Source organism: Oncorhynchus mykiss, unplaced genomic scaffold (genome assembly GCF_013265735.2).
Source record: "Oncorhynchus mykiss isolate Arlee unplaced genomic scaffold, USDA_OmykA_1.1 un_scaffold_121, whole genome shotgun sequence".
In the NCBI taxonomy this organism is placed as follows: Eukaryota; Metazoa; Chordata; class Actinopteri; order Salmoniformes; family Salmonidae; genus Oncorhynchus; species Oncorhynchus mykiss.
This window is the reverse complement of record NW_023493662.1, coordinates 361,234-380,000: the sequence shown is the minus strand read 5'-3', so window position 1 is coordinate 380,000 and position 18,767 is coordinate 361,234. Positions and strand designations below refer to the sequence as shown.

Below are 18,767 nucleotides of genomic sequence, written 5' to 3'. Positions count from 1 at the left end.
TAGTAATAGTTTTCCTTTGTTATTTATTCCAAGGTGTGTCTTTAACTTGTAAATGTATTGTGTGGAGGTGAGCTAGTGGTGTGGCTGATAGAATAGAATGAAAAGGGAGGAGGGGAGGAAGAGGGGAGGAGTGAAGGGCTGTTCAAGAAACCAGATGAGGAAGAGGAAGATGTTCAGGGGAATTACTGTCTCTGTTGAAAATGGTTCCCTATTCCCTACGTAGTGCACTACGGTGCTTCTGACCAGGTCTAAAGTAGTGTTCTACGTAGGGAATAGGGTGTAGATTTATTACAATATCATGCTTTAGTTTTTGGCACAAAAATAAATTAGATCTCCACCCCCCCACTTCCTGTCTGACATCCCCCAGTTCTGTTAAGACTTCCTCTCATTGAACTGGGCCTCATTCTAAATGGTAACTTTGTATTGATAGTCCATACTGGTCTTTACTATGGTTCTACATACAGTACCTGTATTGATAGTCCATACTGGTCTTTACTATGGTTCTACATACAGTATCTGTATTGATAGTCCATACTGGTCTTTACTATGGTTCTACATACAGTATCTGTATTGATAGTCCATACTGGTCTTTACTATGGTTCTACATACAGTACCTGTATTGATAGTCCATACTGGTCTTTACTATGGTTCTACATACAGTATCTGTATTGATAGTCCATACTGGTCTTTACTATGGTTCTACATACAGTACCTGTATTGATAGTCCATACTGGTCTTTACTATGGTTCTACATACAGTACCTGTATTGATAGTCCATACTGGTCTTTACTATGGTTCTACATACAGTATCTGTATTGATAGTCCATACTGGTCTTTACTATGGTTCTACATACAGTATCTGTATTGATAGTCCATACTGGTCTTTACTATGGTTCTACATACAGTACCTGTATTGATAGTCCATACTGGTCTTTACTGTGGTTCTACATACAGTATCTGTATTGATAGTCCATACTGGTCTTTACTATGGTTCTACATACAGTATCTGTATTGATAGTCCATACTGGTCTTTACTATGGTTCTACATACAGTACCTGTATTGATAGTCCATACTGGTCTTTACTATGGTTCTACATACAGTACCTGTATTGATAGTCCATACTGGTCTTTACTATGGTTCTACATACAGTACCTGTATTGATAGTAAAGACCAGTATGGACTATCAATACAGCTAGTAAAACCCTATGGACCTGAAAGGGACTGCAGTGTGCTCCAGTCTCCAGCAGGGGGCAGTAAAACCCTATGGACCTGTATGGGAAGTGAGGAGTATAAATCCTAGGTGAATTTACATTGATGTGTCCACGGAGACCTGAATCATATCCAGGAGGCACTAAACTGAAGAATATGAACTGAAACACGAAGGGACTAACTGAACTAAAATAATTCTGTTGCTAAATGTTTTGCTACAGTGTTCTCTAACGAATAACACCCTGGATTCAAATACTATTTGAAATCTTTCCAACACTTTGAGCATTTCCTTTGTCCTCCAGGTGGGCGGGGTTTGTTTGTACTTTTAGGACTTTTCCATTGGTTCCATTACAACAAACTCAATCAAACACTGCTAATTAATTCTTCAACATTATTTTAACGCAGGTCTGTTTCCACATGCAATAAGCCTGTAACGTCTTGTATGATCTCATCAGGTAAAGGTGTGTCAAATGGAAGGGCAAGTCTCACCACTGAGAGGAAAACATCACTGGTCCACCTCTGCATCAGGTCAGCTGTGTTGATCAGTACTGTCCCAGGGATGCTGGGAGCAGAGATGATCTCCCCTGACCTGGTACCACCTATGGAGTTGTCATTTTAATATCAGTTTAACCCCATTACTGCTATAACACATAAACCATGTTAATAAAATTAAATGGATCCAGGTTCCATTTATTCCATATTAGATTTACTGCCTGTGGAACACTTCTCCAAAGTGGTCTGAAATCAAGATGACTGCAGGTCTGAATCCCAAACTAATGGGGGGAAATGGATCCATCTAATAAGATGGTATTTAGAGGTTTGAACCTTTCTATTGGGGTGAACCATCCCCTTAACATACAGTACCAGTCAAAAGTTTGGACACACCAACTCATTCAAGGGTTTTTCTTTATTTTTACTATTTTCAACATTGTAGAATAATAGTGAAGACATCAAAACTATAAAATAACACATATGGAATCATGTAGTAACCAACAACGTGTTCAACAAATTAAGTGGAGGCCAGGTCATCTGATGCAGCACTCCATCACTCTCCTTCTTGGTCAAATAGCCCTTACACAGCCTGGAGGGGTGTTGGGTCATTGTCCTGCAGAAAAAACAAATTATAGTCCCACTAAGCACAAACCAGATGAGATGTCGTATCGCTGCAGATTGCTGTGGTTGCTATGCTGGTTAAGTGTGCCTTGAATTCTAAATAAATCACTGACAGTGTCACCAGCAAAGCACCATCACACCTCCTCCTCCATGCTTCACGGTGGAAAATACACATGCTGAGATCATCTGTTCACCTACTCTGCTTCTCACAAAGACACGGTTGGAACCAGAAGTCTCATCAGACCAAAGGACAGATTTCCACCAGTCTAATGTCAATTGCTCGTGTTTCTTGACCCAAGCAGGTCTCTTCTTCTTATTGATGTCCTTTAGTAGTAGTTTCTTTGCAGCAATTGATAGTGAGGGTGTTTTCTGTTAACAGAATGTGTTTCTTGTTAAAAGGCTGAATATCACTAAAGGGAATAAGCAAAGACACAATGTGTAATTCTAGAAATGAGTTATGAACTATAGTTATCTGTAGTTATTGGTATAATTCTATAATGAACTATAGTTATCTGTACTTATTGGTATAATCTTATTATATAGTGAACTATAGTTATCTGTAGTTATTGGTATAATTCTATAATGAACTATAGTTATCTGTAGTTATTGGTATAATTCTATAATGAACTATAGTTATCTGTACTTATTGGTATAATTCTATAATGAACTATAGTTATCTGTACTTATTGGTATAATTCTATAATGAACTATAGTTATCTGTACTTATTGGTATAATTCTATAATTTCCTATAGTAATCTGTACTTATTATTTCCTGGAAATAATGTATAGGTGCGGCAACAATATAATTGATCCAAGGAACTAGAGGGGAGGGGAACCCCGCCTAGAGTAAAGAACTTAGATTTGGAAACAATGGTGGAGTAAAGCCGAGGGGATCTGGTTATTAGCATAAAGTGGAGGGACGATGACACTTCTATAAGCTTGAAACTGTATAAAAGGAGTGGACTGAGACTGAGTCCGGCAGTTGGTCCATGGCCCAGCTCGGCTTGTTACTTTGTAATAAAGTCTATTTGAATTCACAAGATCTGGTATCTGAGAAATGTGATTGAGCGAATATTTCCACAACAAAAATGGCAAGCTTGCCAGGAGTGGCTACAAGGCACCAGCAAATGGTGGAAAACTCTGTGACTGCAGACGGGTCTTTCTGGATGAATTGAGCAAACAGGTGGCCACCTAGATGAGATGTAAACAGTTTTTATGTAACTAGGGAAGTCAGTTAAGAACAAATTCTTATTTACATTGACGGCCTACTGGGGAAAAGTGGGTTAACTGCCTTGTTCAGGTGCAGAACGACAGATTTTTGCCTTACCAGCTCGGGGATTTGATGTTGCAACCTTTCAAATTATTAGTCCAATGCTCTAACCACTAGACTACCTGCCGCCCCAGTTTTTACTTATAGTTAAAGTTACAGTAGTTATAGTTATAGTTACAGTAACTTCCGGCGCCGACAGAGATGGCCGCCTCGCTTCGCGTTCCTAGGAAACTATGCAGTTTTTTGTTTTTTTACGTGTTATTTCTTACATTAGTACCCCAGGTCATCTTAGGTTTCATTACATACAGTCGAGAAGAACTACTGAATATAAGATCAGCGTCAACTCACCATCAGTACGACCAAGAATATGTTTTTCGCGACGCGGATCCTGTGTTCTGCCTTACAAACAGGACAACGGAGTGGATCCTATGCAGCGACCCAAAAAAACGACTCCGAAAGAGAGGGAAACGAGGCGGTCTTCTGGTCAGACTCCGGAGACGGGCACACCGTGCACCACTCCCTAGCATTCTTCTTGCCAATGTCCAGTCTCTTGACAACAAGGTTGATGAAATCCGAGCAAGGGTAGCATTCCAGAGGGACATCAGAGACTGTAACGTCCTTTGCTTCACTGAAACATGGCTCACTGGAGAGACTCTATCCGAAGCGGTGCAGCCAACGGGTTTCTCCACGCATCGCGCTGACAGAAACAAACATCTTTCTGGTAAGAAGAGGGGCGGGGGCGTATGCCTCATGGCCAACGTGACATGGTGTGATGAAAGAAACATACAGGAACTCAAATCCTTCTGTTCACCTGATTTAGAATTCCTCACAATCAAATGTAGACCGCATTATCTACCAAGAGAATTCTCTTCGATTATAATCACAGCCGTATATATCCCCCCCCAAGCAGACACATCGATGGCTCTGAACGAACTTTATTTAACTCTCTGCAAACTGGAAACGATTTATCCGGAGGCTGCATTCATTGTAGCTGGGGATTTTAACAAGGCTAATCTGAAAACAAGACTTCCTAAATTTTATCAGCATATCGATTGCGCAACCAGGGGTGGAAAGACCTTGGATCATTGTTACTCTAACTTCCGCGACGCATATAAGGCCCTGCCCCGCCCCCCTTTCGGAAAAGCTGACCACGACTCCATTTTGTTGATCCCTGCCTACAGACAGAAACTAAAACAAGAGGCTCCCACGCTGAGGTCTGTCCAACGCTGGTCCGACCAAGCTGACTCCACACTCCAAGACTGCTTCCATCACGTGGACTGGGAGATGTTTCGTATTGCGTCAGATAACAACATTGACGAATACGCTGATTCGGTGTGCGAGTTCATTAGAACGTGCGTTGAAGATGTCGTTCCCATAGCAACGATTAAAACATTCCCTAACCAGAAACCGTGGATTGATGGCAGCATTCGTGTGAAGCTGAAAGCGCAAACCACTGCTTTTAATCAGGGCAAGGTGTCTGGTAACATGACCGAATACAAACAGTGCAGCTATTCCCTCCGCAAGGCTATCAAACAAGCTAAGCGCCAGTACAGAGACAAAGTAGAATCTCAATTCAACGGCTCAGACACAAGAGGCATGTGGCAGGGTCTACAGTCAATCACGGACTACAGGAAGAAATCCAGCCCAGTCACGGACCAGGATGTCTAGGATTGTGTTGTCTGATTCAGTTTGGCCAGACTTGTTTGTTCAGTCTGTTTGAGTTAGGATTGTGTTGTCTGATTCAGTGTGGCCAGACTTGTTTGTTCAGTCTGTTTGAGTTAGGATTGTGTTGTCTGATTCAGTTTATTCAGACTTGTTTGATTAGAACTGTTTGAGTTTGCGCCCAAACATTCATCTTATTGAATCAGGTGAGTCATTCAATTCATCTGGGGCATTTATTCCATCTCATTCATCTGTCCTGTTGACTGTTGACTGTTCTGTTCCATCCAGTTTGGAGCTGGAACTGTCCATCTGCATGGTTGAATATATTTAAATTAAAGACCTGTGGTTACTGTCCTATAGTGTCGAGGAAGTGTATCGATAGGGGACTGATCAGACAGACAAAAAGACCTATGGTTACTGTCCTATAATGTCTAGGAAGTGTATCGATAGGGGACTACTCAGACAGGCAAAAATACCTATGTTGACCGCCTATTGTGAAGATGAAGTGAATCAATTAGGGACTGCTCAGATAGGCAAAGATCCTGTTGTTACCGCTTGGCTGTGTTGAGGAAGTGAATCAGTAAAGGACTACTCAGACAGGTAAAACCCTGTGGTTACTAGTCAGACAGGTAAAACCCTGTGGTTACTGCTTGGCTGTGTTGAGGAAGTGAATCAGTAAAGGACAGAGGAGGGAACATTTGATGTCTCAGTATGTGAGGAAATGGAAACTCTAATAAAAACACATAAAACAAGTGACACAGGAAAGAAAATGATCAATAAAAGAGAACACGAGGTGCTAAACATGTTCAAAGCAGAAGGATTGTTGGAAAGTATAAAGAAAACTGGAGGAATGTTGAAGAAAGAATGAAAAGTCCGACAGGAAGAAGGTGGAATGGTTGGCAGAACCTCCACCATGCACCAGTGGGTAAAACCCCCACCATGCACCAGTGGGTAAAACCTCCACCATGCACCAGTGGGTAAAACCTCCACCATACACCAGTGGGTAAAACCCCCACCATGCACCAGTGGGTAAAACCCCCACCATGCACCAGTGGGTAAAACCTCCACCATACACCAGTGGGTTAAACATCCACCATGCACCAGTGGGTAAAACCCCCACCATGCACCAGTGGGTAAAACCCCCACCATGCACCAGTGGGTAAAACCCCCACCATGCACCAGTGGGTAAAACCTCCAGCATACACCAGTGGGTAAAACCTCCACCATGCACCAGTGGGTAAAACCCCCACCATGCACCAGTGGGTAAACCCCCACCTTGCACCAGTGGGTAAAACCTCCAGCATACACCAGTGGGTAAAACCCCCACCATACACCAGTGGGTAAAACCTTCACCATACACCAGTGGGTAAAACCTCCACCATGCACCAGTGGGTAAAACCCCCACCATCCACCAGTGGGTAAACCCCCACCTTGCACCAGTGGGTAAAACCTCCACCATGCACCAGTGGGTAAAACCTCCACCATGCACCAGTGGGTAAAACCTCCACCATACACCAGTGGGTAAAACCCCCACCATGCACCAGTGGGTAAAACCTCCACCATGCACCAGTGGGTAAAACCCCCACCATACACCAGTGGGTAAAACCCCCTGGTGTCCAGAGTGGTGGAAATAAAGAGAGAAACAAAGGTGGAAGATGAGAAGGAGACTCCCTCTGTGGCCTCTCAGGTAAAATAAAAGGACCTGGAAAGGACAGGGGAGACTGAGCAGTGTGCAGGAAGGAACCCAGAAAAGTTTAACTGTTATGAAAGATTATGTGGAAATAGGAAGACAAGTGTGAATGATTTGGTAACATGGGTTATTAATAATAGTGATATTTAAGGTGCAATACTGGAATAAGACATTAAGTCATCCATATTCTCCAGTAATACATTTGCAAACTTTATAGTTTAGTTTCTAATACAATGTATTAAGTGTTGTGACCAATGAATTATTATCCGGGGAAGTGGGTAGCGCTGCCTTGGAAAATAGTTAATAGAAGGTGTGTATTATTTAAAGAAGGGAAAGGTTTGGGAATAATAACGACCCCGTTTCTCCCTGTAAGATGGAGGATTTTAATAAAGCCATGGAGTCGCTGAAAGAAGCGCGAGAGCTTTCTACCAATTCTTCTGGAATATGGGGAATTAATAGATGTACTTAGCTACAAAAAGACTGGGTATGTAAGGACATTGACATAATTAATAGATGTACTTAGCTACAAAAAGACTGGGTATGTGAGGACATTGATATAATTAATAGATGTACTTAGCACAAAAAGACTGGGTATGTGAGGACATTGATATAATTAATAGATGTACTTAGCTACAAAGAGACTGGGTATTTGAGGACATTGATATAATTTGTATTTCGGCTTTGATGGCAGGTTTGAAACCTGTGATCAAAACGACTGTAATGGCTGTCGTCCTCCTCTCCTGAGGAGTAATAGGAAGGATCGGAGGACCAAAGCGCAGAGAGGTAAGTGTTCATGATACTTTTAATAGAACACAAAAAAATACCAAAATAACAACGTGGGACTGGAACCTGCTGCATTCTAAGGAAATGGCGCTATACATGCGTTTGCAGCTTTTTCAAAAGAGCAACAACAAATCCTTTTGAGAGCAGCAGGAGAGGAAATGTCACATATCGGTGTATAGCCTCAGTTCGATCTATAGTGTTTCATAGAGGTTACAGATTCTATGTGAAGGATGTTGTATGAGATCACGTCTTACCCAACTTTTTATTAGAGGCCAGGGATCCCAGGAAAACGTATTTCGGGATGAAGAATCTGGTGAAATGCCAGGGGAAGGGATTCTAAAGGGAACACATTTAAATTATATGGCCAAACACTCCTAGTTAACTCAGAAAGTCTTGTGTTTTTTGATCTCATGAGATGTTGAATGTGGTTTTATTCTGATATAGATTTACATTTGATGTGGTTTTATTCTGAAATAGATTTACATTTGATGTGGTTTTATTCTGATATCGATTTAAATTTGATGTGGTTTTATTCTGAAATAGATTTCTAGAATGTAGGAAAGGGGTGGAGGGGTAACGAGGAATTAGCAAAGGGGTTACTAAACCTAAAATGAAGTGGACATGTTTTCAGTTAGTTCATGAACATTGTGGTGGTTATGGAGAATAGGACTGAATAAAAGATACATAAACGTTGGTGGATTGAAACAAACATTTAATGATGAGAGTAAAGACAGTGGATTTACAATTATCATGTTTAGTTTATAATTAATACATTTAATGATGAGAGTAAGGACAGTGGATTTACAATTATCATGTTTGGTTTATAATTCATACATTTAATGATGAGAGTAAAGACAGTGGATTTACAATTATCATGTTTGGTTTATAATTCATACATTTAATGATGAGAGTAAGGACAGTGGATTTACAATTATCATGTTTGGTTTATAATTAATACATTTGGCTTGCTGATTAATATGTAACATAGTGAATGCTAACGAAATGTACAATTTCTTTTCCAGAAAAGGGGGTTTCATTATCTCTCGTTGGAATGTCCCCGGAGACTGTGGTATTGGGGAGAGCAGTATAAAAGTATCTGGATTAGGCCATAAACAGACTTCCAGATAAGTGAGGCCTTGTTCAGGTGTGTTTTTGACCTACGGTTCACCAGCACACACAATTTACTGGTTACGAATATGCATTAGTGGTGTTGATACTGTGGGATGTATCTTGGATGGGGTCTTTTCAATTCAGTTGTAAATTGGGTTTGAAGAAGGATGGAAATGTTTGAAAGGTTTTGAAATGATTTGTGAAGGACAGGGAAAGAAAAGGGAGAGGGAATATTTAATGGTGTCAAATGCCATGTATCCTGACTTTCTGGTGAGACCAGAACAATCTCACTAGAAATGATAGAAACAGGTGGGATTTAATTATACAATGAATGAGAAACACCAGTTTCTACTCTATTTAACCATTGCTTTTTGAGATAAGTTGATTGGTTATTCAAATTAGTTTATTTTTGATTTAACATGTTTTTGAATCATGTTATGAATCATGTCCAGTTGGAGACTGGAGCACACTGCAGTCCCTTTTAGATCCATAGGGCTTTACTGCCCCCTGCTGGAGACTGGAACACACTGCAGTCCCTTTTAGATCCATAGGGCTTTACTGCCCCCTGCTGGAGACTGGAACACACTGCAGTCCCTTTCAGGCCCATAGGGTTTTACTGCCCACTGCTGGAGACTGGAACACACTGCAGTCCCTTTCAGGTCCATAGGGTTTTACTGCCCCCTGCTGGAGACTGGAACACACTGCAGTCCCTTTCAGGTCCATAGGGTTTTACTGCCCCTTGCTGTGACGGATCCAACAAATATCCCCAGGTCCCATCTCATCCAACACATCAATGACTCTTATAGGAGGGAGGGAGCATTACTCATGTTAAGCTATGGAATGAACTGGACATTTTATGGTGAATTTTAATACAGATTTACTTTAATACAATAATAATTCCTTGAATGTAATTAGTTTGTGTTTTGTAATTATGTTATTGAAACAGAATAAGTCTGTAATGAGGGAATAAATAAGTCCAGTCCAACCATGACCTCTCTCCTCTTTCTCATCCCTCTATCATCACTCCATGGGGGAGTCCAACCATTACCTCTCCTCTTTCACATCCCTCCATCATCACTCCATGGGGGAGTCCAACCATTACCTCTCTTCTTTCACATCCCTCTATCATCACTCCATGAGGGAGTACAACCATTACCTCTCTCTTCTTTCACATCCCTCTATCATCACTCCATGAGGGAGTACAACCATTACCTCTCTCCTCTTTCACATCCCTCTATCATCACTCCCAGGGGGGAGTCCCAATAATCTCTCCTTCCTCCTGAAGTGGAACATTCCTTCTCTACTCCTCACAAATGTAAAAGCATTGGATTGGTGTTGACATGGGGTAGAGGGAGTTTACATAAACCAGTCATTTCCTTTAAATCCATGAAGGGAAGTGGGAGAGAATCAGATAAAGTTGTGGAGATAAAGGAATATGTGAGGTGAAACCCTCCAGGTACAGATACTGTATGTAGAACCATAGTAAAGACCAGTATGGACTATCAATACAGGTACTGTATGTAGAACCATAGTAAAGACCAGTATGGACTATCAATACAGGTACTGTGTGTAGAACCATAGTAAAGACCAGTATGGACTATCAATACAGGTACTGTATGTAGAACCATAGGAAAGACCAGTATGGACTATCAATACAGGTACTGTATGTAGAACCATAGTAAAGACCAGTATGGACTATCAATACAGGTACTGTATGTAGAACCATAGTAAAGACCAGTATGGACTATCAATACAGGTACGGTATGTAGAACCATAGTAAAGACCAGTATGGACTATCAATAGTCCACCGCCCCCAGGTGGTGAGGGTAGGCAACAACATCTCCACCCCGCTGATCCTCAACACTGGGGCCACACAAGGGTGTGTTCTGAGCCCTCTCCTGTACTCCCTGTTCACCCACGACTGCGTGGCCACGCACGCCTCCAACTCAATCATCAAGTTTGCGGACGACACAACAGTGGTAGGCTTGATTACCATTTCGCTACACTCGCATTAACATCTGCTAACCATGTGTATGTGACAAATAACATTTGATTTGATTTGATACAGGTACTGTATGTAGAACCATAGTAAAGACCAGTATGGACTACCAATACAAAGTGACCATTTAGAATGAGGCCCAGTTCAATGAGAGGAAGTCTTAACAGAACTGGGGGATGACAGACAGGAAGTGGGGGGTGGAGATCTACTATATTGTTGTGCCAAACACTAAAGCATGATATTGTAATAAATCTACACCCTATTCCCTACGTAGAACACTACTTTAGGCCTGGTCAGAAGCACCGTAGTGCACTACATAGGGAATAGGGAACCATTTGGGAACAGAGTGGGTAAATCCCCTGAACATCTTCCTCTTCCTCATCTGGTTTCTTGAACAGCCCTTCACTCCTCCCCTCTTCCTCCCCTCCTCCCTTTTCATTCTATTCTATCAGCCACACCACTAGCTCACCTCCACACAATACATTTACAAGTTAAAGACACACCTTGGAATAAATAACAAAGGAAAACTATTACTAGATGAAGTTGAGTGTTTTTTATTATTTCCCATCACCATAAATCATATTTAATCACTGAACAGTAGCAGACCTAACTTCATCTGTTCCTGACTCTGGATAGTGGATTAAAAAGACCATCAATCTCCAATGATATTAAAGTACTATTCTGAACATTACTGATATACTGAGTGGCAAGTCAAGATATCTGCTGGTTTTATTGTTTGGTCAACAGCACCACCTGCTGGACAGGTTTAATGTTGCTGGACTGAGCAGTATGGGAGGATGAAAGATGACACATTTAGGGCCTGTTTCCTGGACATCTACATTGAACATACTGTTTAGTCCAGGACTAGGATTAATCTGTGTCTGGGAAACCAGACCATATAGTTTAGTAGAAAGTAAGTGATACCAGCTTGTAGTGGGCTGACTAGTCCTGAATTGTCCTTTAGTTCCTGGACCATTTTCCATGCAGCTCCAGGTGACAGAGAACACATCAATTAGGACCGAGCCAACAAGCTGATCAATGATACTGAGGAGAATTACATAGAGACAGAGAACAAACTGAGAAAACATATCAATGGTTCTGAATGACAACCAATATACATCAACTCCAGACATCATGATTCATGGAAATGTACAAGATTAAAACATTGTATTGAATTTTAATTAATAACAAATCAGTTTACAGTTTAACCAGCTCAGCTATAGACTACACCAGCATGACTAGTATCTATGTGGACCCTACTACAGTTTAACCAGCTCAGCTATAGACTACACCAGCAATGCTAGTGTCTATGTGGACCCTACTACAGTTTAACCAGCTCAGCTATAGACTACACCAGCATGACTAGTATCTTATGTGGACCCTACTACAGTTTAACCAGCTCAGCTATAGACTACACCAGCATGACTAGTATCTATGTGGACCCTACTACAGTTTAACCAGCTCAGCAGAGCCAGTGAGAACAAAACAATATCCAATCCCAAACCCAGGATAGAGGGGCTGAGTGAATGTGGTCTGGACTCTGTGGAGGAGGGTCATTGTGTCAGAGACACTGTAGAAGGACAGAGTACCTGCCTTGTGATCCAGGTACACTCCTACTCTGGAGGACTGAGGGCCAGATACTTTAGTCACAACATTATTGTGTCTGAACCAATAAACACCTCTAGAGCACTCTAAACTCCAGGACTTTTTATTGCATCCAAATCTACCATCTGTCTCTGTTCTGCTGATGTCTTTATATGAGACTGCTGTAACAACAACACCAGTCCTCTCCACCTCCCAGTAACAGCGTCCAGACAGACCCTCTCTACACAGAACCTGCCTGTAGTTGGTGAATCTGTCTGTATGGTCAGGATATGGTTGGACTTGGCCTGTACGTGTCACCTTTCTGTTCCCTTCAGACAGAGAGAGGCGTGTGTATGCTGTGTTTGGGTCCAGTGTGAGCTGACAGGAATCTGGGAGAAGAGCAGAGACCAATGAGGGGAGTCAGAACAATAAGTTAAGTCAGATACTGTATCTACCCTGTCTTTGATTAGAGCACAGCAGAGATCAAATCAGAGAAATATGAGGAGTCAGATAGATACCCAGTCTTTGATTAGATCTACTATTGCTATATATTTCTAGAGGGATTGTTAGGAGTGTCAGTAAAAAGAGACTGTTAGTTACTTCACAATAAAGAGACTCACATTGTAACAACTGTTCTCTGGTCTTGGGCTCTGGAGGCAGTACAACATCCACTATATTCACTACAGACACACAAACACATTGACAGAGAGAGGGAATGTTATCATCAGACCATATTCCACATGTATATGACTAGTAGGGAACTTTCAATGGTCTAAAGTTGATGTTCTTATTGTTTTCAACACACCTGTAGTGGAGATCTTGGTCCATTCTCCTTTAAGGAAGTCTTCTAGTTTCTCTCTCAGTTCAGACACAGTCTTACTCGCATCTCCAAAGGACTGAAGAGGACGGACAACAATGCTGGGTAAGTCTGAAGATACACTGATACTGGAGAGAGACTGATACCTCTGGAGAGAGAGACAGAGAGAGTTTGAGTTTTAAATACTCTTTATTGGGTCTGGGGGCCCACCACACAATAAATACTCATACAAAACCACAGTTACACATCAATTAAAAACACAACTCCAATTCCTCCTCCACAGTAACTAAACACAACAGCCTCTGAATACCCCATATACTCAAAAACAGATCAATATTGTTGACAAGTTTATAATAGGCAAACTCAACCCTTAGTCTCGCTGCCAACATTCCCTCCAGCATTCCCACCACATCCACAGACCCCTGTCCCCGAATGCTGTTCTTTCGGGTCTTCCATATCGCTAATTTTGCTGCCCCTAACACAAAATTAAGCAACACAACTACACCCTTTTAACTGAACCTGTACTTTGGCCAAAATATATACAGTTGGGAAGAGAAAACCTCTCCCAACATTGAGAACCAATCAGTGATCAGTTCAATCATCCCAACCAACCTGGGACACAGCAAAAACAGATATGCCAGAGATTCATCCTCAGCACAGAATTGACACCCCTTCCCAACAGTAGGGTCCAGGTGTACCAGATGCATGTTGGTGGCTATAGCTCCATGTATTATCCTCCATTGGAGGTCAGCTGTCCTCTCATCAATAGGCAGTTTATATAATGATCGCCAACAGCCTTTTGGAGAAGCACCTGGACCAAGCACATCCGCCCACCTCGTCGATTTTACCCCTTCCAGGGAAGAGGCATGGGACACCTTCACACATGTTCTGTACATAGCCTTCTTTCCCACCTCCTTGAACTCCCCCAGCTCCGGGGTATCGAAGGAAAGCAGCCTCCCCGCGTCCTCCTCAAATGCCCCCATCGCAGCACTAACAATCAGTGCAGGGAACACATAATCCAGACCCTCCTTCCACCGATCAGAATTGGAAATGTCAGTCACATACTGCAGATGAAGCAATGGCAAGGAGTCGCAGACCTCATCAACGACCTTCCTCAGTAGGCGAGATGATCGGATCCCCGCTCTTTCTCTCAGCTCCTCCAATCTGCTCCTGCTCCGCATCAGATGACCCAGCTTGGTACACCCCACGCCTAATAGGCATGAACGTAGGCTAGCTGAACCCAGAACACGGGACTGGATGGCAGTGTTATGAAAAAGAGGCTCTTCAAAAAGCCACATCCCTGGTGGCGTGCCGGTCTTACGGGACTTGACAAAGACTCTCCAAGCCTGCATAACAGACTCATAAAATGGAGTCAGGCCAGTCAAATCCCCCCTCCAGCTTTAAGAGGAAAAGATGTTTGTCTAAGCCCAAACAGCCCGCTCTCCTCATCAATATGTAGGCTGTTTCGACCCAGCTAGAACAGTCTCTGTACAACAATCTCTGGGCTGCTTGGAGCCAGAAAGCCGTGATCCCAGAGGAAATGTCCACCAGGCCTTGCCCACCCTCGTGCAGTGGCAGATACAAGGCTGCAGCTTTGATCCAGTGTTGTCCAGACCAGAAGAAATTGACAAGGGTCCTCTGAAGCTCTTGTATCAGACCCTTTGGTGGCTGTAAAATCATTAGTCTGTGCCACAGGGTAGAAGCAGCAAGATTATTAGCTACCAGGACCCGTCCCCTATAGGACAGCTGGGGCAACACCCATTTCCACCTTGACAGTCTGGCACACACTTTCTCCACTACACCCTCCCAGTTCTTTTTCTGAAAGACATCGGAGCCTAGAAAAACTCCCAAAGTCTTCATTCCATCTCTGCCCCACTGAAGCCCCCCTGGTAACCACGGAGCGGACCCCATCTGAAGCTGACCTGCCCACAGCGCTTCACTCTTTCCCCAATTGACTCTAGCTGAGGAGGCCCCCTCATACACCTTTAAAGTGTTTGAGAGAACCTTAACATCCTCACCCCCTGTAATAAAAACGATCACGTCATCTGCATACGCAGACAGTGCTAACGTGGGACCCTTCATTACACCTGGCACAGAGAAACCAGTAAGCTTCGCTCTTAAAAAACAAAGCATTGGTTCAATCGCCAGACTATATAACTGCCCTGAAATTGGGCATCCCTGCCTGATGCCCCTTTCGACAGGGATGGGGCAACTCAAACCACCACCAACCTTCACCATACACGAGGCTCCAGCATACAGTAAATTCACCCAAGACAGAAAAACATCCCCAAACCCAAAGGCTTTCATTGTTTGAAACAAGTACTGGTGGTCCACACGATCAAAAGCCTTCTCCTGATCCAACGAAAGTAAACCCACATTTACATCAGACAGTTTACAAATGTCTAAAACATCTCTTATCAGAAACAAGTTGTCAACAATAGAGCAATCAGGTACACAGTAGGACTGGTCCTTGTGGATCAACAATCCCAGATACTCTTTCAACCTGTTTGAGAGACATTTAGAAACAATTTTGTATTCTGCGCACAGCAAGGCAACAGGTCTCCAATTTTTTATGAGAGCCAAATCCCCCTTTTTTTGGCAACAGTGAAAGCACCGCACGTTGACATGATACAGGAAGAGAACCCTCATGAAAAGATTCACACAGCACTTCATAAAATTCCTCCCCAATAGACCCCCTTATATGCTTATAAAACTCAGATGGTAAACCATCGATGCCAGGGGCTCGGCCTGTTGAGAGCTGCATAACTGCTGTGGACAGCTCTTGCAGTGTAATATCAGCGTCCAATGCGACTCTCTGCTCAGGTCCCAATTGAGGAAGACCGTGTAACAACTGTTCAGTACATAAAGAGTCACAATCCTCCGCCTTATAAAGGGATGAGTAAAAATCCACGGCATGTTGACGCATTTCAATAGCATTCGTGGTCACCTTCCCATCAGGGAGACGAAGGCAGACCATCTGTTTGCGTTGAAATTTCGACTGTCCTAGGTTGGAAAAAAAAAGCGCTAGGAGCATCCATATCCTTGAGGGAAGCGAAACGAGACCTAATCAAGGCACCCTTCACTCTTTCATGCAGAAACGACCTCAGTTCATGTCTCTTGTCCTGGAAGTTCATGACTGGTCCAGGGTCGACCTCAGTTCATGTCTCTTGTCCTGTAAGTTCATGACTAGTCCAGGGTCGTTCTGAGTGAGCAGCTTCAATTCAGTAGATTTGATGTCCTGTTCAAGGGCCTTGATAGTCTCTTTAACCTCCATTTGAGACAGAGCAGTATACTGTTGACAAAAAACTCATATTTGGGCCTTCCCAACCTCCCACCATTGTCTCAAGGACTCAAAATTCCCTTTTATACCCCTCCATTTTTCTCAAAACAACAAAAACCTGCCACAAAACATGACATCATGTAACAATTTAACATTAAAATACCAGTAAGGCGATGACCGTCGTGGACAGGACAAGTGAATATCAACAGTAACGATATGATGATCAGAGAAACCCACAGGAGTAATGGCACACTTTCCAACCCTACTACAGTAGTGATCAGATACATACAACCTGTCTAACCTTGCTGCACTGACACGACCTTCATTAATTTTTAGCCATGTGTACTGCCTAACTTTTGCATTCCTTACTCTCCACACATCAGAAAGCTCAAACTCAGTTAATAGGCCAGACAGGCAAGTGGCTGACGTTCTTCAGCGGTGCGATCAACAGTAAAATCCACAGTACAGTTCCAGTCCCCCCCTAAAACCACACACCCCTCTTGATCACACTGTCTTAAGGTTTCCTTTATTTGATCAAATATAGCAATACGCTCTGTACCCTCATTAGGAGCATAAACATTCAAAAAAACAAACAGAAACCCCATAACATCCACCTTGACCAATAAAACCCGACCCTTGACAATCTCTGTTGTAGATACCACAGTCACCCCTAAGCCTGAGGAAAACAAGATTGCCACCCCAGCACTGGAATTAGTACCATGACTGAGTACATGCTGCCCCTCCCACCACATACCCCAGTCAACCTCATTTTCCTCATCACTGTGTGTCTCCTGTAGGAAAACTACATTAAGCCTTTTCTGTTTTATTACTTCTAATACCCAAGCCCTCTTATTCCTGTCCCTTCCCCCATTAATATTGAGAGAACCTACCCTTAGTACCTCCATATAGAAAAGAGAAAAGAAAAGCAGAAGAAACCACAGAGAAACCAACGAGAAAAAAGACACCCTATGAAGCATGATCATCATCATTATTTTTCTTTCTTCTCTTAACCTGAACACGTTTCCCACCACCTTTTGCTGCTGAAACAGTAGTAATAAATTTCCTCAAGCGAAACCGCTTCTTCTCACTCAATTGGTCTAACCCCACCGTCTTCTGTAACATCACAGCTGACCTCACAAACTTATCAACATCAAAATAATCTGCCAATTTGACAGATTTCCCAAAAGTCTGATCCAAAAACTCATTTACCTCCTCTAGATCATAAACTGAGTCCTCGCCAGCAGTTGTAATATCTAAAGAGATATCCATATCATTCTCCTGATCCTCAGCTGAGACCACAGACAACTGACTCCCCTCTACCACATCCCTTTCAACACTCCCCACTTGCACCTCATCACTCGTACCAGGCATCTCCTCCACTACCTGGGAGACTAGCCCCACCTGAACATCACTACTCATAGTGGGCATCTCCTCCACTAACTGGGAGCCTAGCTCCACATGAAAACCCTCCTGTACCTCATTACTCGTAGTGGGCATCTCCTCCACTACCTCAAATCAAATCAAATTTTATTTGTCACATACACATGGTTAGCAGATGTTAATGCGAGTGTAGCGAAATGCTTGTGCTTCTAGTTCCGACAATGCAGTAATAACCAACAAGTAATCTAACTAACAATTCCAAAACTACTGTCTTGTACACAGTGTAAGGGGATAAAGAATATGTACATAGGGATATATGAATGAGTGATGGTACAGAGCAGCATAGGCAAGATACAGTAGATGGTATCGAGTACAGTATATACATATGAGATGAGTATGTAAACTAGGGTGGCATAGTTAAAGTGGCTAGTGATACATGTATTACATAAGGATACAGTCGATGATATAGAGTACAGTATATACGTATGCATATGAGATGAATAATGTAGGGTAAGTAACATTATATAAAGTAGCATTGTTTAAAGTGGCTAGTGATATATTTACATCATTTCCCATCAATTCCCATTATTAAAGTGGCTGGAGTTGAGTCAGTGTCAGTGTGTTGGCAGCAGCCACTCAATGTTAGTGGTGGCTGTTTAACAGTCTGATGGCCTTGAGACCTGGGAGCCTAGCTCCACATGAAAACCCTCCTGTACCTCATTACTCGTAGTGGGCATCTCCTCCACTACCTGGGAGCCTAGCTCTACATGAACCCCAGCACTCGTAGTGGGCATCTCCTCCACTACCTGGGAGCCTAGCTCCACATGAATCCCCTCCTTTACCCCAGCACTCATACTGGGCACCTGCT

At 42.7% G+C, this 18,767-nt stretch overlaps 2 protein-coding genes across 5 annotated transcripts in view; one reads left to right on the top strand and one right to left on the bottom strand.

Moving 5' to 3' along the window:
• The window catches only part of LOC110516932 (E3 ubiquitin/ISG15 ligase TRIM25-like), a 538,607-nt gene that overhangs the window by 203,822 nt on the left and 316,018 nt on the right, over positions 1-18,767 (top strand). The window lies entirely within an intron of this gene.
• The window catches only part of LOC110513990 (E3 ubiquitin/ISG15 ligase TRIM25), a 36,160-nt gene continuing 18,984 nt past the window's right edge, over positions 1,592-18,767 (bottom strand). The window contains exons 4-6 of one of the 4 annotated variants that reach the window (XM_036972160.1): positions 13,228-13,387; positions 13,043-13,102; positions 1,592-1,809 (exon numbers count right to left, since the gene is read on the bottom strand). In XM_036972160.1, coding sequence (XP_036828055.1) covers positions 1,607-1,809; positions 13,043-13,102; positions 13,228-13,387 — 423 coding nt within the window. In that variant the 3' untranslated portion in view covers positions 1,592-1,606. Of the gene's footprint in view, positions 1,810-9,458; positions 9,639-12,166; positions 12,812-13,042; positions 13,103-13,227; positions 13,388-18,767 lie in introns of those variants that run through there. The other 3 variants (XM_036972161.1, XM_036972157.1, XM_036972159.1) reach the window with 3 other exon arrangements.